Consider the following 27,883-nt stretch of genomic DNA (forward strand, 5'->3'; position numbering starts at 1 on the left):
TAAAAGGACATCAAATAGAATTTTTTTGTGTTTTCCTATTTTAATGGATATCAAAATAATGCATGCATATGGTAAAGATTAAATAAATTTCCCCTCACGTCCCTTCTGCCACACAATCAAGTCCACTTCCTAATCTTGTTTTTAAATGTTTATTTTCTTAGTTCTAATGGAAGATACTCTAATTTTTAAATAATTTGCCTCTATATGTTGACTGCTTTATTTACCTATTGGATTCTAATTTTAAGATGTTATCTACAGTTAAAACTGGTTAAAGAGGAGAAATTAGCTCCCTTTACATTGTTTTGCTTTCAAAAGCCAATCGTTTTTTTAAAAATTATTGGTTATGAATATTCATGAGATACAAAGCTGATTGTCACCCATCATGCCCATAATGTGAGGGCCAGATTCATACTGGCAGCATACCCATTATTTCTATTTATACAATTCTATATTTAAATACACTTAGTTGTCTATTTCTCATTCTAAAATTTGAACAGGATCTTTCAACTCGGACATTTTAGATGAGAGTCTTGATGTGCTTACCTATTACTCCACTTCTCCCCTCTCTAAAGCCCTTCAGCTCCCATAAACTATCAGTTTTAGCTTTATTTTGACATGGACACAATATTTATATTCAATTTGTAAACATATATAAATATTTAATGTAACAGGGGTTTATTCTAAAATTGAAAACCAATAAGCAGCCTCTACAACATTATCACATGAAAATGTTACAGAACCAAGTAAAAACCAATAATGCGCAAGGGTAAAATTTCTTCTTCTACAGATGCTCTATCAGAGTTCCTGTTCACTCAGGGAAAATGCACCAGAGTGAATTTTTCAATGGGCTGTATCAGTTGTTGAAAATCATTTTATGTTTTTGTTTGTTTCATATTTGGGCCATAATTTTCTCTAACAGTTTAATTTTTTCTCAATTTTTAATTGTTCCTTTTTATTACTGAAAGAAGACACAACTTTACTAAGTCAACGATGTCCAGTAACTCATTAGTCATAGGATATTTCTTGGAATCCATGACATTCTTCCCGATAAAAATATTTTTTTTGGTGCCTCCTAGAAATGATCTCCAGTTTTAATTTGTACAGACTGCTTTCTGCACACAATGTCATTCAGGGATTACTTTGCATTCAATTCCTGGGTTAGCTCCACTATTTCTTATTTCTTATTTGTCTCTTCTTGATTATTATTCCCAGTTTTCTTGAATGCATATATCCTTAAATAACTTTCTCAGAAGGAGATTGAAAAGTAGGTTTTCTGAGAACTTGAAGTTGATTGATGGTTTTGTTGTGTATGGAATTGTAGTTTCAAAATGATTTTTCTCAGAACTTCGAAGGCACTGATAAATGAGAAGTGTAAAGGCAGCTCAACTCTTATTTTTTGTATATGACATGGATTATTTTTTAACCTCCAAAAGCTTATGGATTTTCCCCTTTTTCCTTGGCATCTTTAATGACATTAAGTTTCCTCTTCTATTTCACAATTATGATCTCTATACTCATTCTCTGGGCATCCCCAGGATTGTGTGGGCTTCCTTATGGGTCAGTTTCATGTTTGCCTCTTTCTGGACCCAAAGGAGTTCATAGGCTTTACATTAGCTTTTACTTTAAGGTTGAAGATCAGATTATTTTACTTTCTGCCTAGGAGAGTTGTCTGGATACCTGCAGGAAAGTCTATGATCTTGAGTACAGCCCAATAGTTTTGTATTTTGTCCAAGTACCTCTGTCCAAGAGTTTCAATACTATGGTTCTTGGTACCCAGAGCTTTCCTTTTTTTGTGAGCTAGGTTATTAATTCTAATATGTCAAAAAATATTTTATACAGAATATCTGTGTGTTTTGGGGGAAGAAGTTGCTGTGGGGAGAGGGGTCAGGCATTTCAGAATGTACTAAATTTGGGCGAGCTATGTAGCATTTCAATGTTTTTTAGGCATTATTTCACTCTTGAATTATCTGTTATTTCCAAGGTCAATGTGTCTTGTTTTATCTTGGTCTTCTATAGTTCATTCTGCTGGTGTCCTTCATATCTAGTGGACTTTGTTATTCACTCACATTTAAGACTGAGCTCTGGGTAAATTGTGTGTAGCTGGTGAGAATTCCCATGTAGATATTTTTAACTAGGCTGCTCTAGTGGACACTAAGTTTGTCTCTGACATTTGTGAATGAACAGTGTGAGCTGATAGACTTCACTTTATGATGAATAAGGTGTGTAGCTCAACCTCAGGATGGTAAGAGTAGGAGTCTCATACTGGGGAAGCACCTACTCCAGTATCTCTCATTTTCACTAAAGTAGTTCATTGAATTTCTTCTTGATTTTTACCTGGAAATTAAATGTTGGGCCTTCATTGTGTGTAAAAGTATAAAAAGGAGGAGGGGATGGTAAAAAGAGTGAAGAAGAAAGTGTGTTACAGTTGTTCTGTCAACAAATACTGAATGAATCTGTCAACTGGAAGCTCCCTTTCTCACTTCCAGCTCCACTGAATCTGATGTCTCTGAGCAAGATGCATGATGGCAGATAGCCTTGCCCTCTACCATCACACCCTCTTGCCTACTTGGCAAGCTCTTATGTCCAAAAGCAGGCTACTCTCCTCTTTCCATCTTCTATAAATAACCCATCTGCTCATAGTTTACCTCCTTTTCTCCTTACTTTTATGAGTATTTTATTGGGATCTCACAGAGCAAGAAAAACATGCTTAGATTTGACTGTCATTTGAAAAGAAAGCCTTTCAAGATATAACTGTTTTAAGGTTACAGTTTTTTACATGTCTGTAGCCAAATTCTTAGCACAGAGCCTGATTTTATCTTAGGGCATTCTGTCTCTATGTAAAGTCTTAAGTTAGAGTTCTCTGGTTAGCCAACTGAAAATGTCAAGAAGGCAAAAACCATGTCTGCCTCTTTTTCTATCCATCTATGTAACTATCATCTATGTATCTATATGTCTATCTATGTAAATGGGTATATTTCTTTGATCACTGTATCTTGAGAACCTAGCAGAGTGTACCTGCAATGTAGTAGGTTACTTCAGGTACTTATCAAACAAATTAATACATAAATAAATGAACGTTGGCCAAATTTTTGAATTGCAAACTCTCTTAAGGTTATAAGAAAAAACACTAGGCTTATCAAAAGGATATAAAATGAATTTTCTGCTCTCAAGAAAGAAAAGTAAGTCAACTACTGGTTAGAATTGTAAGTACTGTGTGAGCAGTAGTCATTGTACTGCTGGATCCCAGAGGATGTTTCCAATACTTTTAGTTTAGGAACTAAAGAATTATATAAAGCATTGCACGAATAAGTTACATTTAAAGAACTGATTACTCAATTTTTGCAAGGGTTCCCAATTCTTATTCCTGATTCCCCAATGATTAAGTTGTCAGGTACCCAAACTTAACTGTCAATTGTTCATATTGCCCACAACCTACCCCTGGTCCCCTGATACCGTCTTTGACTTTAGGGGGAAAATTCACACCTGTCATTCAGGGTCCTCAATCTTACTTTTCAACTACACATTGGTTAATTCCCTTACATTTATACTTTCTTAGACTAATCCAAATACATGTCCTAAAAGGACTGCTAAACAATGCCAGCAGTAACACTTACAAACCAACCAGTTAGCCCTTGTTATACAGGTTGACCTCTGAAACCATTCACAAAGTGCTTTAAAAGTTCAATGGCATAAGTGATGTGGGTGGTATTTCCTCAGTTTACTCAAAGTTAGGAAGAGAACAGAATGAAGGAAACATTCTATCCACTGCCAGGCTGTTGTTCTTCCAACCTCTTCTGGCTTAGGACCTAGACGTTAATCTCCTTATACATATAAATGGCTTACTCGTTTGGATCAAGTCAGCAATGTTTCTGTTTCTTTCCAGAACTGGCATCATCTCCTTCTCTCTTCCACACTGGCATCATCTTAGTGTCTTTCTTTACTCCTGGGCCTCTTCACTCAATCCCTTAGAGGCACAAATCTTCACTAGACCTACCCCCAATGGATTATACTATACATTTCCTTTAAATTCAATTGCTATCTCATAAGCAAGATTTAGTTCACTGTTTTCTGCTATTTTTCTGTACAAAGAGATTTATATTAGTTAATATTTATAAGCTAAGAGATACCCAGTTTTTCCCATTTGGCAATAGCAATACAAACAGCATTCACTTTCAGAACATGTAGTCCTTGATCTCAATTTTCAGATAAACCCACTAGATAGAGATCACTGTTAATCTCTGAGTGTGTCTGTGTGTGTGTGTATGTGTGTAAATGTAATTAAACTATATGTAAAAGATTATATTAAGTAGAAAGGCTATGTTGTCTTTCAGATGCCATTTTGCCCAGGTTATCATTTTTCTGTGTTGGAATAGTTGAACACATAGTAAAATTATATCAATATATCAGGGAGAAATGTCCCTTTGAGGCATTTATTAAATTGTATTTTATTGTACAATTACTCTTTACTGTTTTCTTCTTCCAACGGAACACAAGATGCATAAGGAAAGGGAGCACATTTATCTTGTTTTAACCTCAGTACATCCACAGAAAGAGCTAAATACATATTCGCTAATAAATATAAGAACCAACTCAGCATAAGAGTAAAATAAAAATAATAATATCAATGACAAGAATTGTACACATATATTAAGTAGGTACCTTATGCCAGGTAACTAAATGTTTAATTTATATGTGTGTGTAACCAATAAACTGAACAAGCAAATGCCTGTGATAATCAAAGTTCAACTTTAATTTTTGTCTCCCACTGCCCCTTTAAATTTTATTCCATGGTAATAATCTTCCCTTGACCCTGAAACTCACAACATGGCATTCATTCTCTTTTAAGAAATCTCTTTGCATATTATCCTTTCCAGTCTCACCTCGTTAGGGCCTATACGATATACATTGATGCAGGTGATTATCTCCCTACTCATTACAATATTAGAAATCTATGCTATAGACACCACTTGCAAAATAAGACAGGAAGAATACTATTTAGCACCCTATTATAAAACGCTCAACAATTTTATGAGGTAGATACCCTTATCTCCATTGTGCCAATAAGAAAATGGAGACTTATGGAGGTTAAGTAACTTGTGCAGTGTCACAGGATACTGCAGATTACCATGGCTGGTTCCCAAGATCACTCTTAGTAGGCAATGGTGGGGTTTGGTAATAAAGTTTTTAATAGCTATTACAGATGGTGGCATTTCCAATTAAGTCTGAAACAGAAAATTGTCTATGCCACATTAATAAAAGCAATGTTCTTTATATTAATGTTACATTTTGTAAACATTGAGTTGGAATTGGTTAAAATATAAGAGGACAACTAGTTTGACCAGAGTATATTCAAGAAATTGGTTTGAGAATAAGGTTAATTTTAAGAGAAGACAGGATTGTCTGTATCAGATAAATACATATATGATGTTTCTGTGTTCCCAGATAAAGATATTTAACACAAACCTCAGAGATGTATACATCCCAAGTGGTGACCAAAGTCTCCAGAAGGGGAGACAGAGTGCAAAGACAATAAACTCCTCACATCACATCAGCTCCATCCTCTAATTACCCATGCTACTAATCAGGTTTTCTTTCATTATCTGGTACTACTATAAATAATTTTGGAATTCGATTTTGTCTGATTCCATGCCTATTGTGATTTATAAGACATACTCAGTAAGACCTTATGTAGAGCCTTTTCTATAAGGAATGGGAAAATATAAATAACCATCCCCATCAAAAGTTATATGCATACCAATTAAGCACATCTTTTTACTTTTTTACTTAACACTTACTTTATTACTTCAGGGGAAAACATATATGTCCAGAAAACAATATTGAGGCATTAAAGGCAGTGAAGAGAATCTACTCATCATCTGACCTTTTAAAAGCCCACCAAAGAAGTCATCAGAAGGTGAGCTGAAAGAATCAAACTATTCCATATACATATACATTCCAAAGACACCTATTTCAAGTTGGGTTGCAGTAATAATAAAAACAGAATGATCTTTCTTAATTGTTCCTATATCTAAATAGTAAGGCATTCTCTGGGCATACATGTAAGGGGGGGGCATGTGTGAATGCAGTTTGGAGATAGAAGATAAGGAGGCAAAGGGATTTTTAAATAAAATTTGTAATATTTAGTATATAATTTAGCAATTATAAAGCAAGCCAAAAAAACTGTAAAAATAGTCCCCCAAAATACAAATTTCATTAAGAAACACCCAAGGACGCCAACACTACCACAAGGATGATGATCACCACCATCAAATTTAGAACTGGGCCAGATTAAATCCGAATGAATAGCAGCAAAATGAGGAGAATCTTCAAAATAAGCATGTAATTTTAATATTAAATTGGAGTACTTTTCTAGACCAGCACTATCTAATAGAATCTTTTGTGATGATTGATCCTGAGCACTCAAAATGTGGCTAATGCAAGTGAATAACTGAGTTTTTAAGTTTATTTATTTTTAATTAATTTAAATTTAAGTAGCTCCATGTAGCTATGTTATTATTTATTGTACTGTGGAGATTTACAGAGAAAAAGTCAGCCTCTCACCTAATGTTCAAAAACTTTTGGAATGTGAACTTCACACCCCAAACTTACTACCCAAAATACAATATATAACACCTAGTGTGACATAATATTTGTGAAGTATTTTCTTCCGAAGTTGTTCGAAATTTGAAAAATGCCACCTTTGTGACTGTAATATTACATCACTGAGGTTTTTTTGTGTTATTTTGTTTGCTTTTAATGTACATTTTCCCTTAATAGGCACAGTTTTCATTTTCTAGAAAAGACGCTATTTTTCCTAAATAAGTCCACCCCAAAATAATAACTTAAAACATTAAGACTGCATTTTCCAGAATGACAGGAATCAAAGTCTCTGCTTGTGGTTATGTTTTCAAATCACACACACACACACACACACACACACACACACACACACACACACACACACACACACACACACACACACCTAAAACCTTCCACAGGCTGCAACGCTGTGAGCCTTCCAAGCCACACACACACACACACACACACACACACACACACACACACACACACACCTCGCTGTCTGTGAGCCTTCCAAGCCACACACACACACACACACACACACACACACACACACACCTCTTCCACAGGCTGCAACGCTGTCTGTGAGCCTTCCAAGCCACACACACACACACACACACACACACACACACACACACACACACCTTCCACAGGCTGCAACGCTGTCTGTGAGCCTTCCAAGCCACACACACACACACACACACACACACACACACACACACCTTCCACTGGCTGCAACGCTGTCTGTGAGCCTTCCAAGCCCCCCCCCACACACACACACCTTCCACAGGCTGCAACGCTGTCTGTGAGCCTTCCAAGCCCCCCCCCCACACACACACCTTCCACAGGCTGCAACGCTGTCTGTGGGCCTTCCAAGCCTCACTTCTAACCTGGAAAACACGCCCCTCCGTGTCCAGCACACACGCACCCCCGAGCCTGACACACACCCCTGCACACCGGGCGGCCACGCGCGCTAAGGCCGGCAAAGGTCCCAGCGCGCGGCCGGCACCGCCCCCTTACCTTTCTCGCTGACGCTTTCGCTCTCGAGCTCCACGTCCTCGCAGCTGGTGTACTCGGGCGTCGACACGCCCTCCTCCTCCGAGCTGCTCACCGACATCTGCCGCTTCTTGCCGCCCCTCTTGGACCGGTGCGGCTTGGGCGGAGACGGCCGCACTGACTCGGACTGGTCGGAGCTCAGAGAGTCGTTCCGCAGCATGGTCTCCACCTTCTCGCGCTTGGCCTTCCGCATGAGGACGGCCGAGCTGGGGTCCAGGCGGCTCTGCTTCCTGAGGGGCTCCTGGCCTTTGAGCTCCGGGGCTTCTGCGGGGACCGGCCCATGTCTGGGCGCCGGCGGGCTGTGGTTCGTTAGCGGCTTGGCGCCCGGCGCCCTGGCCTCCGCAGTCCTCTCGGCCGAGTAGGCCCGCGGCGAGTCCGGCGGCGAGGCCCTGGTGGCGGCCGGCGCGCGCTTGCCGGTCTTGCTCTCGGGCAGCGCGGCGCCCGCCTCGGTGCGCGGGAGCGCCACGTCGCTGTGGCGCCGCTCGTGCCTGGCGCGGGACACCCGGGCGTGCATGCGCATCTGCTGCTCCTCCGGCGGCGGTTTCACCGGGTACCGCGCCAGGTTCGGGTCGCTGCGGTACCTGGTCTGGTATTCCTCCTCTTTCCTTTGCTTCTCATCATCCGCCGCTTTGCCCTCCTCTCGTTTTTCCGGCAGGTCGGGGTAGTCCTGTGACCGCCCTTTCTCCAGTCTTCGGCTTTCCCGCCTTTCTTTCCGCTCGCGTTCTTCGGCGGCCGCCTCCCCGGGCTGCACCGCGCTCTTTGGCGCGCGTTTCCTTTCGCCCCTCAGGGCTCCTTTTCCATTCTGCTCCGAAAGCCCTGGAGTCTTCTTCCTGTGGTGTACAAAAGGACGTCAAGACGAACAGCGATTTATAAAATTTAAAGACCAGACCTAAGAAACATTTTTTCCTCACATTCCTGTCCTAAATCATTTCAAATAATTAGTTATAATTTGATGTGCAATTAAAAAATCAAGATTATAAAGAACCACATTAAACCTGTATAGCGGATTAGCTTTTTAAATACGGCTCCTTCCCATCGCAATATTTCAGAGACTTAAAAACTTGGTTTCACATTTTGAATTCTTTGTGAAGTAACCAGATCAACAAAAACTATTAGTAAATTAATTCATTATATGAACAAATTTTATGCTAACCTCTGCTTGTGACTCAGACTTAAAAATGTTTTAGATAAAAATAATATAGATAATACTAAAAGGAGCAAAAGGTAATATATACATATCACTTCAAAATTATATTCTTGATATATATTTGGATAATACACATTGACAATCTTTTACTATAACTGAATTTTTTAAAGAAATGTGAATACAGGTATGTCCACTTCAGAAATCAAATCTAATAGCACTTCTTCAGTAGTAGAACAAAAGTAATTTTAACTTGGTCATGTGCATCCGAACACTTTTTATGGACTTAGGAAAAACATGGCTGAACCATAACTGATTTTTTTCCTCATGCAAAAATAATAGAAATAGTGATTTTTTTGAAATTGTTATTCATCCTTCCTCCCTTCCTCCTCTCTCCCTCATTTCAGAATATGGTCCAAAAGAAGAAAACAGTTTTGAGTTCTACTTTTCTCTCCACACCGTTGAAGGCACTGATGAAGATAACAGTAAAGGAAAAGGGTTCGACCATTTGAATCTTGAGTCTCACTTGTCCCTTTCAGTCCTTCTTTGTACACTGGAGTGCACCTGATTTGGGGAAGTTCCAGCAACTATACCAGAAGTTACAAAAAATGGGTGCCTTAGATGTTCTGGCACTATATGATATAATGTGCAATTAAATTGAAGGCAACCTAACGCTCCATTTCAGTCCACAGAGAGGGAGCTCCAGAGGTGACATGATTTGATTGGAAGTCCAAAGCAGACATCATGAGCAAAAAGTGAGGGGGGAAAAATACGAGATAGGAAAAAGTGGAGAAATTTCTATTGTGGATTACCAAAGTAGTAGTTGCTAAGATATGTTGTAGCGTGGTTTTGCGGAAAGGGTAGTGGTGGTAGAGAGAAAGGTAAAGGGTTTGAAATAGCACAGGAAAACAAAACAGAAGCATAACGAGCCCTACTTGAGGAATTTAGGTCATACTGGCCCATTGAAGGGAAAGAAGTTTGGATTTGAAGGTGGAACCGCGAGGGTGGTGTTACAATTTTACAGTGTAAGGGAACTAATATGAACATTCATTAATCATCATCAAATATATTTTTCCTAAGAATGTGATGATTGTACTGCAGAAATTTAGTAGCTCGCTAAAGCACAGTTGCTCTTATTAGAGGTTTATATTAAATCAATTTACTTTTCTTGAACTGCTTATAATAATGCTTACCTTACAGAGTTCATGTGAGGATTAGAGATACCATCTGTGAAGATGCTTTATGAAAGAGTAGTGTATTATGCAAATGGATGTTCTTCAGTCTTTCTGATTTTTTGCTTCACTAATTGTACATTTTCTGACCTCTACCTTTAATTGTTCTGTTTCCACTAGCTCCTTATCAATGTACAAAATATGATCAATAATTCTTCAGTAATTTAAAACAGACTGTCATTCTTTCAATTTTGTTTCTCCCTGAAGTTGTTCAACCCCTTTCCTCCACCCACCTCTTTTCTTCTGCTCCTACACTCCCAATTCCTCATTACTTTCTTATGTATTTACGTCATCAGTAAATGTTATTTGCCTCTATCAATCTACTTTGTATTTCATCTAAATGTCAAAACAAAAAGTGTCTATTCAGTCCTCATTTTCAAAATTTTGGTAGTTTTTCACCATATGTCAAAAACAGAACTCTTTTTCTTTAGAAACTTTACAGCTCCAAATTCTCTATTTTATTTAAAGATATCATCTTCTGACCAATCCCAAACTGCACCTTCAATATTTTTGTCTCTTTTTCACCCAAAACAGTTTGTCACCAAATGCTATTAATTCTACCTTCACTGAGCTATCTCTGGTGTCCTTTCTATCTTCTCTTCAAATAGTTTAGGTACACTCATTCTCTTTTTGTGACATTCTCTTTTACCTCCCTTATGACTCCTGGATATTGTACAAAGCTTAATTCAGAAGCCACTTCCTCTTTCCTGGGGCTCCCAAAGTACTATATGTACTTTATGGCTTGGATCAAATCAGCATCTTGGTTAATTTGCCTAGGTGTCTACTTTCTCTAGAATATTGTGTCATCTCTTCCCTAGAATCAGCGAGAAAAGGATCCATGTCCTAATTATCATTATACCCTCTGGTTCCTGGCTTATAGTAAATACACAGTGACTACTGGCTTGAAGAATCACTACATTCATTGAATGCCTACCATGTGCCAGCTTGTGAACACATGTTCTCCTTTAATACCTGCCATAACCCTGTAAGGTGGGTTGTTACCACTTACTGTGGCAGAACCAGGATTGGAATCCAGACTTGCTTAACTTTGAAGTCCCTGATCTGATTGTATGCGCTTTGTTTGAAAAGGGGATCAAAAGCCTTCGTTGGAGCCTGCTTTCCCACCCAGTGGAATATATAAAGGATTACACAGACAAAAGCAACCAAGCCTATCCAGGTCCTAGCAACAGTTAGGTTCCCCAAACTATGAGCCTCACAAAGGCAAAGACTACGTCTTCCTTGTTAACACTATTTCCTAGTGCATAACATAGTGTCTGGACATAAATACATATTTTGAATAAGTGAATAAATCAACTGAAGTAAAGTATTTAATCATATTAGCCCCTGCTTAGATTTTCAATGTCTTTCCATTATGCCTAGGATGAAATTTATAAAATGCAACCTGTCCCCTCACTACCTCACCAGTCACCTATCTCCCACTCTCCCTTTGCTACTTGCACTCTAGCCAGTGGGTATTCTTTAGGAAGTCCTTCCACTGGACTTGTTCCTTTCAGCTGCATCCCTGAGCTGATACCTGGAACATCCATCTCACCCTTCTCCTGGTTAATTCCTAGTCACTCTTCAGAGCTCAGCATAAAATAAATAAAGAAGGCTTCTCTGATGTACCCACACACCCTCCAGTACATCAGATTACACCATCATACTTTCTCATAGCATACTTTTAATTAAAGAACTACTTCTATAAATGAAAAATGATCTAAGAGCTTTTCTGAGTTCCAGATTGGAAGTTAGTGTAGCTCAGTCTGGTGACTTAGCTAATGTTTACGTCCAACACATGATATGAAAGAAAACCTTCTCAACAAAGATCTCCTATGGAATGATACATTCTAGAGATAACAGAGCACCTCAGGCCTGTTGTTGCCTTCCATGTGGGGCCTGAGAAGTACTAGTTCTACATGTTTCTCTTAATAGAAATTAAATTCTTGAAAATGGGTTTGCTTTCAAAACAGGATCTTGCCTTTTGGTTACCAGGTTAATGAACTATTACCTCTCTCTCGGAGGTTCACTTCTAGACCTGGATGAAGCCTGCTTCTGTTCGGGCCCCATGGCTTGCTGTGAGGGTTCAGCCCCTTTGCTCCTGTCTGGTGGTGCACCTGGAGGAGCAGCACTGTCCTGGGAGGAGGCAGCTGCTGTGCTCAGGGGTGTCTGAGACCGCGATCGCTCTTGGAGTCGTGCTTTCTTTTCTCTTGGTACCTCAGAACCAGCACCTGTAGCTGTGTCACTCAGGGTTCCATCCTGACTTGGCTGTTGAGGGCCACTTCCAAAGAACCATGCTCCAGATTTGGTTAAGATTTCTTGTTGCTTTCGGCATAAATTGCATACCCACATAACCTATTTGAAGAAGAGAGAGCAACATAAATTTTCTATAATTTATTTCCAATACCTTAAAACATCTTTAGGTAAAAAAAGAATAATCTTTATCTTCATATTTATCCTTGCAAATTTCTTGTGAATATGGTCGGTCCTTACACAAGTCACCATCACATATATGAATCCCTGGACTGAGACCCATCTGAAACCAGAATGCCTCTAGGCAAATAGTGTAGAGCTTTTTCTCAGAATTGTTAATTTGATGGTTCTGAGCTTCCTCTTACCATGTATCTGTTATATTTTGTATGACTGACTTTGTAGTTTCATTTAAACTATCTGTGAAAATGTTCTACTGGGGTAATGAACTAACTAGAAAAATGTAAGGAGCTATAGAATCAATATTTATGTACATAAACCTCAGTATCTCAAAGGATTTAGAGGATGTCTGTCTTCTAAAAAATCATCTATTATTAAAGTCAATATTAAAAGTATTTATATGCAATAAACAAACAAAAAGGGAGGCAGAAAAGAAAAGGCCAAGATCAAAATGTATTACTATTAATTGAAGTTAAATTTTACAAGTGATTTAATTTCTAACTTATTCAAAAAGTTACAACTAGTGAGTAGATAAAAACAGCATTGGTACTTTAAGCAATATTTTTAAAATACTGTTTATTCATTTAAGTGAGTAGTAATTGATTTATTTTGTCTATTTTTAACATTTAGGAAAAATATTTTTTAATTCCATATTTTTCCTATGTCTTATTTCCTTATGCAACCACAACGTTTTATAATTTGTATTTTAAAATTAATTATGTGTGGTCAATCTATCCTCAAACTTGGAAACAAAGTTAACTATAGAAATGTTAAAATATTTAAAACCTCTCAATCTCTACTTTTAGTTATATAAATTACTCATATCACAAACATACCAGTAAAAAAGAAATTGCTTATAGAATTTATAAAATAAACAAAAATATATTAGATTACAGTAGGATATTGTCATACGTTTCAATGCAATTCATACCAAACAATTCAAATATGCACTAAAATGAGTCAAATTCCAAGAAGCAACACAGTCATGTATATTTAAGAGTCTCTTTTTGAACTTAGTATTAAGTACTATGTTTGCCTAGAGCTATAGATAATCCAAGAGTGAGGTAGGGAGACTTTCTTAACAGATTTTTTTTTTAAAAAGAGGATAAGGCACAACTTTGTCTACAAAAAAAAAAAAATGCTATTTATTTAAAAAACACACACGCACACACTCCTAGAGATTGCACTGTGCAGGATTATACCTTGATTAAATATCCTGGGATGTGTTTCAAACTAATCTAAACTAAAGCAGGTCTGTGCAATAACTTATCTTAACAATTCACAGATATTAAGCAATCAAATACAAACCCAAATGCAAGATTATTGTTATGTAATATGGCTTCTGAAACTCCATTCATCGGAAAAATGAAGAACTATTAAGAATTTTGTTCTGACCTTTTTCTCTAACTATTTTAAATTCTGTCTTTTCTACTTAATGAATCCTTAAGCAATATAATAGATCATTTTTACCCAGAGGAAAAAAATTTACGACACTTTTCACTATATATGTACAGAGAATTCCATGTATAAAACCATAAGTTTGGCAGGAAAAAAAGTATTCAGATGGAAAAGTGCTTTACACTTGCTTTCACATGAAATGTGTACAGAACAAGACACACAGAGCAAAAGCAATGTGCCTTAGATTTATTCTTGATGCTACTACTATGGTGATTCATCACAATGAGGTTCAGAAGTCTTATAGTAACACAAATGGCTTGCTTATAAGAATCAATCTGAGATATTTAGTATTATAACATAAAGAATAAATGTAACCATGAAGATTAAAAAATCAAAAGATACTGTAATCATATTTTTATTTTATATTATTAAAGACAAATTTACAATTGATTTTCATTTCATACAGTACTTTCAAAAAATTTATTATGCTACCATTTTGAAAAACATGAAAATGAAGACTGGAGATAGTTAATCTTACAGTTGCTGCATTTTCTAATTACTTTTCCTCATTTTCATTTCTCTATTCAGTGAAGCATTTACTCCAGTGGAAACTGGGGAAAAAATTATCAAGGTAATATTTCAATTTTTTTGACAAAAGTAGATGAGATAGTAGAAAACAGTAGATAACAGAGGAGATGAGAATGAGTGTGTTCTCTCTGGTTCTTGTTGCAGTGTGTGTGTGGGCGCGCGCGCGCGCGCGCATGCATGTGCGTGCATTTCTCCAAATCTTTTGTTGTTCTTGTTTTTTCTATTTCAAAGGTTGTGTTTTTCCCTTTGCAAGTTCATAAAATATGTGGATTTATGAAAAACAAAAATATGATATAGAATTTTTTTTAATCAGTAAAGCACTCCCACTTCCACTGTCCCACTACTGGCATTTTGGTTTAATTTTATATGTAAATCTAAGAAACTGGGATTTTACTGTAATTTTATATTCTATTTATTTATTTAGTATTATAGTATAAGTATTTCCATGTGATTCTATTTCTAAAACACTTTAATATCTACAAAATATTCTATAATGAGGGCACATCATTCACCTAACCCTTAAGCTGCTTACAATATTTTACAAAACGCTGCAATAAAAAAATTGCATTGATCAAACTGTTTTAATACTTAAGGTCTTTTTTAAAGAATATATTAGAAAAAATCAAATTGTTACGTAAAGTTTTAGAACATATTTAATGCTGCTCTGCTATAATCACTTCATGGTAATAATTAGGGTTCTTCATATATTTTTCAAAATTGCTTCCCAAATTGTAACCGAGCCCTGACAATATCAGTTACACATTTTAAAATGTAATAATTTAATAATGCCTTCAAATACTGTACTTTCAAAAATTTTTCAAATTTAAAATATCATAGCAAGATCTCATTTTAGTAACAGTAAATAAAGTTAGAGTTATAAGTCCGACAACAAAAAAAGGAATCCCAACAAATTTCTAGAAATTTCTGAGTGTATGGAAAAGGGTGTTAAGTGAAACAAAATGCAGAAAGCTATAATTTAAAGTACAGATGAAGATGGGTTTAACCAAGAAGGGAGCTAATCTTCTCAGTAGAACCCATGAGAAGCCCCAGATTAGAAATGACAGATACTCTGGCAGGATAGAAGTCAGAAATGGAATTAAAAACAGGAGACTATTTAAAGTCCTTCATTTACAAAAAGCAAAACATGCGGAATGACCACTTTACCACAAATCTGAGGCAGAGAGTTGTTGTTGACCTGCAACGAACCCTCCTCTTTCTGACAGGTAGATTTTCTCCATCCTAATGGCCAGCTCCCCAGTTGTATACTCAAAAACACTTCCCATATGTGCACACACAAAGACACACTGAGAAATCCCCATCACCCATTTTAACGCCTTATTTTTGTTTTTTACCCTGGTTATCAAGGACAACTAAACTACCAAAAGAAAAACTACAACATTAAAGAGAAAACCTAAAATAAACATAAAGAAGAATTGATCTTGGAAGAGTAGAGATAATTCCAAGAATAGGAAAGAAACCTCAGAATAATCTCTAATTCACATTCAGATGCCATAACAAAAAGGACTTTTGAAAATTAAAGGTAATATTGTCACAATTATCATGTTGAAGCGATACCTGTACTCCCATGTTTACAATAGCCAAGACATGAGACCAACCTAAATGTCCGTCAACAGATGACTGGATAAGGAAAATGTGGTATATATATAGCATGGAATACTACTCTGCCATAAAAAAGAATGAAATTCTGCCATTCACAACAACATGGATGAGCTTGGAGAAACTTATGTTGAGTGAAATAAGCAAAGCACAAAGGGATAAATACCACATGTACTCACTCATAAGTGGGATCTAAAAGAGAAAGAAGGAACGAAGGAAAGACTACAGTGGTGTGCTGGACTTGCAGAGGGAGAGAACATACCTAGGGATACAAAGTGGGGTGGGAGAAAGGGGTATGGGGAGGGAGGTCGAGGATTAATTGGTTGAGGGACACAGGGTATAGTTGCAATTTGTGGTAATGGTCATGCTGCCAGTATTGATCTGGGTGCCACATCTTGGGCACGAATGGTGATGGTCAGCTTTGTACTCCATGGATATTCATAACTAATAAAAAAAATACAATGACTGTAGAAAGAAACCACCAAGACACAGAATCATTATAAAATTTTAACACACCAAAGATAAAGAGAATATCCTAAAAGCTTCCAGAAAGAAAGAATCAGGTCCTAGACAAAGGAATAAGAAGTAGAATGGTATCAGACTTCCCATCAGCAATACTGGATGTTTAAAGACAAGGGAGAAACATCTTCAATGTTCTTAGGGAAAACTATGGGGGGCCTTCAATTCTATATACAATAGTACTTTAAAAAGTTTGTGGAAAAATAGAATTAAAGGATAATAAGAATCTTTTTATGAATGTTTTGAAGTACCCTCATAGGCAACCCATCAATCAAGTGTAAAGGGAATATATTTTCAGAATTTGGAAGAACATGGAAAATTTAGCACTCACATATTCTCCTTAGCAATACAAAGTCTACCAAGAAAGAGGAAGAAATGAAATCCAAGAAGCAAATGGTCTTTTGTAGAAGAATAAAAGTTAAGGAAAGCCTCAGAATGAACAGCCCTCTTCTGCAAACCTGAAGAGAAACGTGGAGCAGAAGCATGGAGGCTCTAGAAATGAAGATTCCCAGGAGTGAAAATCAAATAAACCAGAAGACAACAGCTACAGCAAAAAAGGGAATATGATCAACTGAGTAGTGCAATTTAGAACATAAAACAAAATAGATCAAAAACTTAATAGGATAAAGGAATTCAGTTAAAGGGAGGACCTATTTGCATTTGAAGCTATGAACATTCTTCATCAAGTGGAACAGTGGTCATGATACTGGACCCACAGAATATGAAGCATAATGTTGTTTATATTTATAAGCATAAAAATAGAAACACTACTTGTCTCTATGTTGAATAATAAGATGTTATTTTAAGTTGCAGAAGTGACCCACAGTGATAATAAAATAGTGATTGGGGGTAGAAGGACAGAAGGTTACCTAAGTGAACCTTATCCTTATCTGTAATAGAAGTAGTCTATCAGCTGTGAAGAGTTTATTAAACACAAACATAAACGCTTAACAGTGCTTTTTTTTTCAATTGGTGCATAATTGATTATACATATTTGTGGGGTACTAAGTTGGCTATCAATACTTGTGTACAATGTGTGATGGTCAAATCAGGATAGTTAGCTTATTCATCATTGCAATATGTAATCATTCTTTGTGTCCATTAACCAATTTCTCATTAACCCCTCTCTCCCTCCTCCTTCACACTTCTGGTAAACACAGTTCTGTTCTCTCCTCATGAAAGCTCAATGTATTATTGTGATTGTTGTTTCTTTCTTTTTAAAAAAATTTTTTGGATATCATCTTTTATTTGTGCTTTTCTTTTTTCATTATTTTTATTTATACATATGTATGGGGTACAGAGTTGACTATCAATATTTGTATACAGTATGTGATGATCAAATCGATATTATTAGCATGGTCGTCATTACAAATCGTAATTACTTTTTGTGTTCCTTACCCAATTATATTTTTCTTTCACAGATATTAGTGATATTTTCCATAGTGCCTATTCCACTTATGCACACATTTTTAGCCCTCCACTTACTGAGTTCTTTGAGTATTTAGAATTCATGACCACCCCCTATTTTATTTCTAAAATTAAGTGACAATTTTCGTTTCTGGTCTTATTCTGACTTTATCACCTCTTCTCATATTCCTGGCTAAAATCTTCCTTGACTCTCTTATTAAATGTTAATGTTACACACAGCTCCACTCTTGCTCCTTTACATTTCTTAATCCAGTAGGCTCCATGAGAGATGTAAACAGCATCTCCAAACATTTTGATCACAACCTCTTCTGGAAAAATAGTTTTGAGAAGGCTTATACAATAAATGAATATTTGTCTAATAAATTATACTCATGCCTACTAGATTAACAAAGTATTTGCATTATAAAACATGCAAAGTAGAAATTAAAATGAATGAGATAAAAATATACATAGAATTTTAATTTTATTTTGTAACCAAGTAGATTATATTGTGCTATAAACTGCTGACTCTGAAATTTTAAAATATCCAAATCCATATCCTCTTGTCTACTACATGTTGCTACTTGAATGTCACACAGGAGTCTCAAATTTAAAATTTAAAAAGCAGAAGTGATCATGCTTCCCACAAAGCATGCTTTTTTTGCCTTGTATTGTTTATCTCAGTTAATGGTACAACCATCTATACAGTAACATAGCCATTAATCTAAGATTGAAACTAGCCTATCACTAACCCTTCATCAGGTCTTCTTAATTCTGATTCCTGAATATCATAACTTGAATATACTCCCTCATGTTTATCCCCATTGTACTGCCTTATGTGAGGACATCAACTCTTTCTACCAGGATTTCTATAACTGATATCCTAACTGATTTTCTTGCCTCTTTTATTGCCCCTGCAATAAACCTCCATAACCATTTCCAGATCTGTCACAATTTAAAATGTCCAAAATCACTTCGTATATTTAAGATAGGATTAAAACACTTTTGTTTAGGACTCTTGGTGCTTTCCAACTTTTCCAAACTCATCAACAGCTATTTCTCACGTATACTCCGTATTTCAGTTGTCTCAACATTGTACCAGTCCCAGAATTTGTCCCAGATGTATAGCTATTTTACCTTCTGTAGTTGCACCTCATGTCCAAATGGGTTATATACATTTCATAACATTTTCATTTTTCATATCTGATATAATACTTCATATACTAATTGATGATATAAAATTATCCTATGGATATTATCCCCCAAAGAAAAGCTACAAAACTGTTGGGTTTACTTGTTCAATATAGTATTCCTAAAGTTTGGTATCTTATTTTTCTACTTTTGCTGGCCTCTCTCCCTAATTTTAATAATGAGCTAAAAATGAAAGTATTATTTGTTTATATTGTGTAATCACATAGGGATATCAAACACTGTAATATACTAATACTCAGAAATGGGCGTATATAGAAAATTTTTAGTCTTTGTCCAAATGCTAAGCTACACATGTGCAGGGCGAGGCCTGGCAGTGAATAAAAAGCTTTTTTATTCCCTGGCAGGGAATAAAAAGGTGAACAAACAATTCAGAATATTTATTCTTTTAAGTCAAATGGAATATTCACCTAGATAGACTATTGGCTGACCATTTTAAAAAATTAAAATACAATAACCAAAACAAGGAAATAGCCTAATTTCTTAAATTAAGTGATACACATCTAGATATGCCAAGGTCAAAGAAAAAATTGTAAGAGGAATTAAAATGTGTTTTAATCTGTACATTAAAAATTCAACATATCTAAATTTGTGAGATACAGCTAAAGTGCTTCTTAGAGAGCAAATTATAACTTTAAACTCCATCATATGAGAAACAATTATAAAAACAATGATCTAATATTCCACCTTAAGAAGAAAAATAAAATTAATACAAAATAGAGTAAAAAAGAAAATAATAAGGATGAAGATGATAGTGAAAATCAATGAAATATAAATTAAAAAATCAAGATAACCTAAAGAAAATCAAAGAAACCAGGAATTTAGCTCTTTTAAGGGATTAATACAATTGATGAAAATCCCACTAGACTTATCAAGAAAAATAAGAGGAAATATAATTACCCAATGAGGGGACATCACTGCAGATTCTAGATTCATTGAAAGGACAAATAATGGAATACTGTGAACAATTTTATGCTAATAAATTCAATAGCATGAATTAAATAGAGAAATTCTTCAAAAACTCTGATTATCAAAACTTACACAAGAAGAAACGGAAAACCTGAATAGGTTTACCACTATCAAAGAAGTTGAATTCATAATTAATAGCCAACTTAGAATGAAAATACCAGAACCACATAGCTTCACTGGCAAATTCCTTAAAACATATTTAAAGAATAAATGGTATCAATCTTCCATAAACTTTTTGATTTAAAAATAGGAAGAGGTCAGTTTATCCCCGATACTGAAGTCCTGATACCAGAAGCCCTGTTATAAAAGAATAAAAATAAAAATAGAATTGAAAACCAATATATCTCAAAAACAAAGAAGCAAAAAACCTTTAAGAAAAAAAATTGCAATCTAAATCCAGTACTATATAACTATATAAAAATACTATTACACCATAACAAAGTAAGATTTATCCTAACAATGCTATATACATATACATACAAATGTGTGTATGTGGGTATGGAATACATGCACATATATATATATATATATATATACACACACACACACACATTTATATATTTGACAAAATCCAACACCCTTTAATGGGAAAATGCTCAGCAAACTAGAAATAGAAAAACATTTCAGAACACTTCCTCAATCTTATATAGGACATCTTCAAAAAAGCCTACCACTAATACTACACTTAATGATAAAAGCCAAAAATGCTTTCTACCTAAGATCTGAAACATGGCAAGGATATCTGCTCTCAACACCTTTACATACCATTTTAATAGAGATGGGGAAAAGACAGCCTCTTCAATAAATGATGCTGGGAAAACTGGACATCTATGTATAGAAGAATGAAACTAGACCCATACCTCTTGCCATATTAAAAAATCAACTCAAAATGGATTAAAGACTTAAATAAAAGACCTGAAACTTTAAAAATCCTAGAAGAAAACATAGAGGAAACACTTCAAGATTTAGGACTGGGCAAAGACTTTATGAGTAAGACCCCAAAAGCACACACAACAGAAGAAAAAATAAACAAATGGGATTATATCAAACTAAAAAGCTGCACAGCAAAGAAAGCAATCAACAGAGTGAAATGACAACTTACAGAATGGGAGAAAATACTTGCAAACTATGCATCTGACAAGGGATTAATATCCAGAATATACAAGGAACTCAAACTACTTAACATTGAAAAAACAAGTAACATGATTAAAAAATGGGCAAAGGAGCTGAAACAGACATTTCTCAAAGGAGGATGTACAAATGGCCAACAGATACATGAAAAAAGTACACAACATGACTAATCATTAGGAAATACAAATATAAATCAAAACTATATTGAGATATCATTTCACCCTATTTAGACTGGCTATTATTAAAAATGCAGAGAATAACAAATGCTGACGAGGATGTGGAGAAATGGGAACCCTCCCACACTGTTGGTGGGACTGTAAATTAGTGCAGCCATTATGGGAAACAGTTTGGAGATTCCTCAATCAACTACAGTATACAATCCAGCAGTCCCATTGGTGGGCATATACCCAAAAGAATGGAAAGCATCATATCAAAGGGATACCTGCACCCCCATGAGATTTATTTACATTCGCCAAGAGCTGGAACCAACCTAAAGTTCCATTGATTGATGACTGAATAAAGAAAATCTGGTACATATAGACAATGGAATACTACTCAGACATAAAAAAGAATGAAATTCTGCCATCTGAAGCAACAAGGATGAGCTTGGAGGAAATTATGTTAAGTGAAGTAAGCCAGGCTCAGAAAGAGAAATACCACATGTCTTCACTCATGAGAGGGAGCTAAAAAATAAACAAATAAAAAAGAAAGAAAGATACAACAATCATAATAACATGTTGAACTTTCAAAAGGAGAGAACAGAACTGTGGCTACTAGAGGTAGGAAAGGGGGGAAGGAGGATTACTGAGAAGTCGGCAAAGGGTCACAAAGAATGATTACTTTTTTTTGGCTTTTGCAAAACTGTGTATTATTCCATCTTTATGAATGTACAAGGGGACTTCAAAGAGTTCATGGAGAAATGGAATTATAGATACAAATAAAAAATATAATTTTTTTCTCAACATAAGCTCCATCAAGCTCAAGACACTTTTATAAGTGATGATACCATTTAGTCTATTCCTAAAAAACTGAGGATCCTGGGAATTTTACCATGTCAAAGCAGTTTATTTTTAACATTATTAACTGAAGAAAAGTGGGTGCCCTTTAAAGATTTTTAAGATCAGGAAACAAAAAGAAGTCAGAAGGAGCCAAATCAGGACTGTAAGGCTGATGCCTAATGATTTCCCACTGAAACTCTCACAAAATTGGCCTTGTTTGATAAGAAGAATAAAAGAGCATTGTCATGGTGAAAGACTCTCTGGTAAAGCTTTTCTGGGCATTTTTCTGCTAAAGTTTTGGCTAATATTCTCAAAACACTCTCATAATAAGCAGATGTTATTGTTCTTTGGCCCTCCAGAAAGTCAACAACCAAAATGCCTTGAGCATCCCCAAAACCACTCCCAGTCTTGACCAGTCTGCTTTTTCTTGACTGGACCACTCCCAGCTCTTGGTAGCCATTGCTTTGATTGTGCTTTGTCTTCAGGATTGTACTAGTAAAGCCATATTTCTTCTCTGAAGAAATGCTTCAGGATCTTGATCCCACTTATTTACATTTCCCATTGAATGCTCTGCTCTTGTCTGCAGCTGACCTGGGTGCAACAATTTTGGTACCCATTGAACAGGAAGTTTGCTCAACAGTAATTTTTCAGCCAAAATTGTGTAAGGTGAACTGACTGAAATGTATATGGTGCTGGATATTGTTTCTGCTGCTAATCATTGGCCTTCTTATATTAGGGCACAGACAAGAATAATTTTTTCCTTGAGTGTTGCTGTGGATGGCCTGCTGCTGGGGGCTTCATCTTCAACATCATCTCATCCTTTCTTAAAGTGATTTACCCATTTGTAAACTGCTGATTTCTTCAGGGCATTGGCCCTGTAAACTTTTTATAAAGCATCAGTGATTTCACCATTTTTTTCACCTAAGCTTCACCATAAATGTGATCTTTGTTCTTGCTTCAATTTTAGCAGAATTCATGTTGCTCTGATAGGGGCTCTTTTCAAACTGATGTCTTATCCTTCTTAGTGCCTTAAACTAGATCCTCTTCAGACATGTTATAACAAGTTAGTATGAGTTTATTTTGGTGCAAAATTTTGCATCATTCATAAGAATGATTACATTTGTAATGATGAAAATACTAATTATCATGATTTCATCATCACATGTTGTATGCAGGTATTGTTATTTAACTCTGTACCTAACAAATATGTATAATAAATTACACTTCAATAAAAAAGAAATAAAATTTATAAAGATTGGAAAGAAAAAGTGAATATATTTTTATTTGCAGAAGTTATAATGTATACAGAAAATCACAAAGCTACAAAACATTACTGGGACTAATAAGTGAGTTTATCAACTAGTAGCAAACCAGGTCAATATACAAATTTAATTTTATTTCCATAAACTAGTAGCAAGCAATTGCAGAATTAATTTTTTAAACACCATTTATAAAGAAATAAAAAACTAAAATGCTTAAGGGTAAATTTAACAAAATATTTGGAAGTGTTCTACACTAACATTTACAAAATATTACTGAGAAAGTTCATGAAGAGAGCAATGGACTGGACTCAGTCCTCCCAAAATTCATATGTCGAAGCCCTAACCCCCAATGTAGCTGAATTGAGAAATAGGCCTATAAGGAGGTAATTAAGGTTAAATGAGGTCATAAGAGTGGGGCCCTGATCCAATAGGATTAGTGTCCTTATAAAAACAGATTTCAAGGATCTCTCTCTCTCTATCTATCTCTCTCTGTCTCTCTCTCTCCATGCAAGCATAGAGGAAAGACCATGTGAGGACAGAGCAAGAAGGTGGCTAACTTCAGGCCAGTAATAGAGCCCCATAAGAAACCAACCCTGCTAGCCCCTTAATTTTGGCATTCCCAGCCTCCAGAACTGTGAGAAAATAAATTTATGTTGTGTAAGTGCTGAGTTTGTGGTATTTTGTTAAGGTAGCCCAAGCAGACTAACACAAAGATTAAAATAAATGCAGACATATACCATAGTCAATGATTGGAAAACTCTGTACTGTTAAGATGTCAATTCTTCCAAATAAGAGATACCAGTAGGAGACCAGAGGTTAGGAGAGAAAAATTTGTGTATTTCTTCCCTCTGTGTTACTGGTAGTTATGACAATAATTTCATCCCCGTCTCCATGGTTTCCCTTGGGTGGCCTCCACATTACATTGTTCACCCATGGCCCTGGTAGCATTATTTTTCTCCCTACCTCTCTGGACTTATGTGTGTTCATGGCTTTCCAGCTTCAAACTGGTTCAAGCCCTTATATATTTTGGATATTAACCCCTTATCAGATACATGGTTTGCAAATATTTTCTTCCATTCTGTAGAAAGCCTTCTCATTTTGTTGGTGTTTACCTTTGCTATGAAAAACATTTTTAGTTTTGTGTAATCCAACTTGTCTATTTTTGTTTTTGTTGCCTGTGCTGATGGTATCATATCCAAAAAAATCATTGCCAATACCAATGTCATGGAGCTTTTATCTTCTATGTTTTCTTCTGGGAATTTTACTGTTTACTGTTTCAAGTCATACTTTTAAGTCATTAGTCCATTTGGAGTTGATCTTTGTGTATGGTATAAAATAAGAACCCAATTTTGCTTTTTTAATGTTGCATGTGTATAACCCAGTTTTCCCAACACCATCTATTGAAGAGACTATCGTTTCTCCATTGCATTTTCTTGGCATCTTTGTCAAAGATCAATTGGCTGTCAATTCTTGCACTTAATTCTTGGCTCTATTCTGCTCCATTACCTATGTGTCTGTTGTTATGCCAGTACTACAGGGTCTTGATTACTATACCTTTCTAATGTAAATTTAAATCAGGAAGTATGATGCCTCCAGCTTTGTCCTCCTTGCTGAAAATCTTTCTGGCTATTCATGATCTATTGTGGTTCCATTAGAATTTTGAGATTGTTTTTCCTATTTTTGTAAAAAATACGATTGGAATTTTGATAGGTATTGCATTGAACCTGCAGATCATTTTGGGTACTATGGACATTATGACCATATTAATTCTTCCAATTCATGAGCATGAAATATATTTCAGTTTACTTGTGTCTTCTTCAATTTCTTTCATCAATGTTTTGTAGGTTTTAGTTCACAGATTTTTCACCTTTTTGGTTAAATTTATCCTTAAGTATTTTATTCTTTTTAATGTGATTATGAATGGGATGCTTTTTAAAATTTCTTTTCTGGATTGTTTGTTGTTAGTGTGTAGGAACACACCAATTTTTGTATGTTGATTTTGTATCCTGTAACTTTAGTAAATTCACTTATTAAGTCTAATAGCCTTTTAGTGAGGTCATTAACATTTTCTATATTATAAGATCATGCCATCTGAAAACAGAAATAACTGTACTTATTCCTTTCTGATTTGTTTGCATTTTTTCTTTCTTTTCCCTAATTGCTTTGGCTAGGACTTCTAGTACTGTATAGAATAGAAATGGTCAGACTGGGCATCATTATCTTCTTCCTGATCTTAGAGGAAAAGTTTCACCTTTTTATCACTGAATATGATGCTAGCTGAGGGCTTGTCATATATGGCCTATATCGTGTTGAGGTACAGTCCTTCTATATCTAATTTGCTGAGAGTTTTTAATTATGAAAGGATATTTAATATTGACAAAAGCTTTTTCTGCATAAATTGAGATGATCATATAATTTTTTCCTTCATTCTGCTAATATGGTATATCACAATTGTTGATTGATAATGAATCGTTGAGAATTTTTGCATCAATGTTCATCAGGAATACTGGCCTGCAATTTTGTTTTTTTTTATAGTGTTCTTATCTGGCTTTGGTATCAGAGTAATGCTTGCTTTGTAAAATGAGTTTGGAAGTGTTCTCTCCTCCTCATTTTTTTGAAGAATTTGAGAAAGATTGGTGTCAATTCTTTTTTTAAATGTTTGGTAGAATTCACCAGTGAAACCATCTGGTCCTGGGGTTTCTTTGCTGGGAAACATAGGTGTTGACTACTGATTTGATCTCCTTACTTGTTACTGGTCTGTTCAGATTTTCTATTTCTTCATAACTCAGTCTTGGTAGGCTGTGTGTTTCTAGACATTTATCCATTTTTTCTAGTTTATCCAATTTGTTGGCATTCATAACACTCTCTTATGATCCTTTGTATTTCTGTAGTAACAGTTGTAATGTCTCCTCTTTCATTTCTGATTTGATTTATTTGAGTCTTCTCTCTTGTTTTCCTGTTCTTATCTAGATATAAGTTTGTCAATTTGTGTTATCTTTTCAAAAAAATAAATAAATAAACTCAGTGTCATTGATCTTTTATAGTCCCTAATTTATTTCTGCTCTGATCTTTATTTCCTTCCTTCTACTAAGTTTGGGCTTAGTTTGCTATTCTTTTTCTAGTTCTTTGAGGTGTAAAATTGGGTTGCTTATTTTATGTTTTTCTTGATATAAGTGCTTACTGCTACAAACTTCCTTCTTAGGAGTATTTCTGCTGCATCCCATAACTCGTATGTTGGTCTCCATTTTGTTTGTGTGAAGATATATTTTGATATCCTTTTTGATTTCTTCTTTGACCCATTTATTGTTCAGAAATATGTTGTTTAATTTCCACTTATTTGTTAATTTTCCAGTTTTCCTCCTGTTATTTATTTCTGGTTTCATATCATTGTGCTTGGAAAAAATGCTTGATATGATTTTATTCTTAAATTTTTTATGACTTGTTTTGTGGTCTAACATATGCTGTAAATTGAGAAATGTTCTGTGTGCACTTGAGAAGAATGTGTCTGAAGCTGATGGATGAAATGTTTTGTATATGCCTGTTAGGTCCATTTAGTCTAAAGTGTGTTTCAAGTCCGATCTTTTCTTATTGATTTTCTGTCTGAATAATCTATTGTTGAAAGTGGGGTTCCTTGGATTGAATGTGCCCCCAAAGGTTGACCCCCACTATGACAATGTTGAGAGGGTAGGAAATGCTATTATGATAATGGAAAGGTGGAACCTTGAAGAGGTGATTGGATTGTGAGGACCATACCCTTGTGAATGGACTGATCCATTCTTAGAATAATAGGAGTAGTTATGCTGGCTTTAAAAAGAGAGTGAATGAGAAGGTTTGTCTCTCTCTCTCTCTGCTCTGCCATTTTATGCTATGTGAGACCCCTGCATTGCTATAAAGCCACCACCAAGAAAACCCTCACCAAATGTGTTTGGACTTTGGGCTTCCCAGCTTCTGAGACTATAAACAATAAATTTCATTTTCTCTATAAATCACTCAGTTTTATGCATTTATGTTATAAGCAATAGTAAAGGACTAATACACGGAGTATTGAAGTCCCCGACTAATATTGTATAGCTGTTTATTTCTCTCTTCATATTTGTTAATATTTGCTTTATATTTTTAGATTTGTGATGTTGGATGTGTATATATTTGCAATTGTTATCTTCTCTTGAAGAACTGAACAATTTATTATTCTATAATGACTTCATCTCATTACAGTTTTTGACTTACAGTCTTTTTGTTTGATATAAATATAGCTATCCCTGCTCTCTTCTGGTTTCCAATTGCATATAATATCTTTTCCCATTTCTTCACTTTCAGTCTCTGCATGTCCTTTAATCTGAAGTGAAT

General features: G+C 35.6%; 1 protein-coding gene across 6 annotated transcripts in view; it reads right to left on the reverse strand.

Moving 5' to 3' along the window:
* The window catches only part of RIMS1 (regulating synaptic membrane exocytosis 1), a 469,818-nt gene that overhangs the window by 188,775 nt on the left and 253,160 nt on the right, over positions 1-27,883 (reverse strand). For all 6 annotated transcript variants that reach the window (XM_063096231.1, XM_063096237.1, XM_063096236.1 and 3 more), the window contains 2 exons: positions 12,020-12,363; positions 7,600-8,465 (listed from right to left, as the gene is read on the reverse strand). In XM_063096231.1, coding sequence (XP_062952301.1) covers positions 7,600-8,465; positions 12,020-12,363 — 1,210 coding nt within the window. The remainder of the gene's footprint in view (positions 1-7,599; positions 8,466-12,019; positions 12,364-27,883) is intronic.

Source organism: Cynocephalus volans, chromosome 5 (assembly GCF_027409185.1).
Source record: "Cynocephalus volans isolate mCynVol1 chromosome 5, mCynVol1.pri, whole genome shotgun sequence".
NCBI lineage: Eukaryota > Metazoa > Chordata > Mammalia > Dermoptera > Cynocephalidae > Cynocephalus > Cynocephalus volans.